Consider the following 2,551-nt stretch of genomic DNA (forward strand, 5'->3'; position numbering starts at 1 on the left):
AGCAGCTGCAGCTGTTGATTTTAAAAACGGGTTCGGTACGCAATTCAACGGCCTCATGCAGCCATTTACTGATACGGACTCGTTGTACAGCACAGCATACACGTCGTACAACAATTGGGCGACAAAAGTGAGTTTTATTTAAACGAATTAGTTATATTTAATTATTTATTTGTTAGGAATTTTAATTTTAAATTTAATTAAAAATCAAACGTTGTAGTGTTTATTTTTATAGAAATATTATTCGGTTTTATTCTGTAGGTACCTAGTCCATTGGGATCGAAAACATTCCCTTGGTCTGTGAACCCTTTGGGTTCGGTAAATCATCACCATCATCAAGCTCCGGTAAACTGTTTTAATGCAGCTACGTCAGCAGCCGGCTCTATGTTATCTTCTCCAGCCCCCCAAAATGGACCTCCATATTGTCCACCTACAGCACCATACTCTGTGTACCATCATAGGCCTGCTGAACCCTGTAATGTCATGTCTAGTAGCATTGCCAGTCTTCGACTCAAAGCCAAACAGCATGCCTCTGGTTTTGGGGGATACCAACCGGTTGGGTCGCCGGGCTCCCTTGGCGGACCAAATGGCAATTCTATAAACGGAGGTAACAATCGATCATCGTCATCGTCATGTCAATACGGTAGTACGAACGGAGCAGGCGGAACCGGCGCGGGCGGTGGTAGTGGAGGTGGCGGAGGCGGTAATTCTGGTAGTGAAGGTACAAGGACACCTGTCTGACGTGAAGAGCGCACCGGAGGAAGCGTCCGGTATACGGTCGAGGACCTATTAGATTTCAAAGAAGAAATGGATGGTGCAGACGAAGACGACGAAGAAGAAGAAGAGGAAGATGACAGAGGCATGAACAATCAGCATCACCATCACCATCAGCTGGACAGTGGTGTTAAACACGATTTGATGCAAATGCAAACGGCTACTGCAGTTGCAATGCTCTAATCTTCCAATTCCTACACGGTACATACAAATTTTAATTTTTCTCAACTCCTAGTGAATCTTTGCGACTGCTTCTTCATAAATTTTCAGTTTCTATAATATCATTTAATGTAAATAAAATTATAATTAGGTAACTCTAGACTTTTTTCGATGTATGCATAATTTTCCAATGTAAATATGATATTGAAAATAATTAGTAAAAATAATCAAATAATTGATTATATATAATGTACAGTGTATACGATATATTGTTTTGTTTTAAATACCTGCTAAGTATGGCAATAAAGGAAATCATCCATCTAGTCCAGTTTAAATTTATCACATAGAATTAGATTTAAAATATGTTTTTTTCGTAAGATGTGTAAATATATACAAATTTTGAGGGGTATAATGTATTTCAATTTTTATGAGTAAAATGTATAGAAAATTATACGATTAAACGCTAAATTTAAATCCAAACAGAACTAAAAAATATTGCTTAAATTGTATTACAAAAAATAAAAATATTCGGCCATCCATTGTATCCATATAAAAAAAAAATGTTTCATTGGTATCAGTTGAAATGTTTATTAATATTTTAATTAGTAAAAAATACACTGGAAAGTGCCTGTCAATATTGTTTAACATGATTTCTACTAAACATTAATATGTAATTTTTGTACATTTTGCAAACAATAAAATCTGTACTAAATTGACAGTATAGTTGATTTGTATTATAATCATGTAGTTATGTGAATGTTTAACTTTTTTTTTTTTGTTCGAGGTTTTATTGTAATGTCATGAGTGTTAAAATACATACATTTTTAAAACATAAACAGTATTAAATTTATTTTAGACAGGCAAAGTGGTATTGTTATAAATTTCGCTATATTATGTAACTGACAAGAAAACAATATCCATACAATACTTTTTTCTTGTGTAGACATTATGGCGTACTCCTTTTATCCGTTTAAAGCTATTAGAGAAAATTGATTTTCATTGCTATTGCATAACAGCACATTGGTGTGGATCTAATGCTATGCCAACTTAATAATAAATTCATATTATAATATTTTCCTGATTCGTTGAATTGGTTATTGTTTCACTATTACTATAATAAAAAAAAAAAAATAGTTTACAAATGGCGATAAAAAACGCAGATTGAACCATTCAATATATTATTAAAGAAGCCATATTGCACGTATCTTTTGTTCACAAAAGTAAATAAAAGAATAAAATTGGGTAGGGGCTTTACGCATGATTTTATAGTTTTGAAAAATTTTAAATAATAAATATTTTAGATATTATTTAAAGAGATATACAATAAAAAAATATCATTTGAATAGATAATACATTTAATTTTTATTACATGATATTTTTTTAAAATTTAATACTTCGGATAATGCCATATCAACATAGTTATTTAAAAAAAATTTTCAATGCACATTATCAAAGCAATAGTAGTATAAAATTAAGTAAAATAAAATTTATTGTTACTCTTTGTAATATTGATATTACATAGTATTCTATGTATATATAGTAAAATATGACGACGCTCATTTAATAAACGGCCCACGGGTCTCTACCATCAAAACCAGTGTCGACCACATTTTTGCTACGT

At 31.8% G+C, this 2,551-nt stretch overlaps 1 protein-coding gene across 1 annotated transcript; it reads left to right on the plus strand.

Moving 5' to 3' along the window:
- Positions 1-4: 4 nt before the first annotated feature.
- On the plus strand, positions 5-1,926 carry LOC126909107 (pituitary homeobox homolog Ptx1-like; the record flags this gene model as incomplete). Its single annotated transcript, XM_050691499.1, has 2 exons — positions 5-127; positions 259-1,926. Coding segments are annotated over 2 exons (603 nt in total), but the record flags the coding sequence as incomplete, so codon positions are not given.
- Positions 1,927-2,551: the final 625 nt, after the last annotated feature.

The sequence above is a fragment of the Daktulosphaira vitifoliae genome, unplaced genomic scaffold (assembly GCF_025091365.1).
Source record: "Daktulosphaira vitifoliae isolate Bord-2020 unplaced genomic scaffold, ASM2509136v1 Scaffold_122, whole genome shotgun sequence".
Taxonomy (NCBI): domain Eukaryota; kingdom Metazoa; phylum Arthropoda; class Insecta; order Hemiptera; family Phylloxeridae; genus Daktulosphaira; species Daktulosphaira vitifoliae.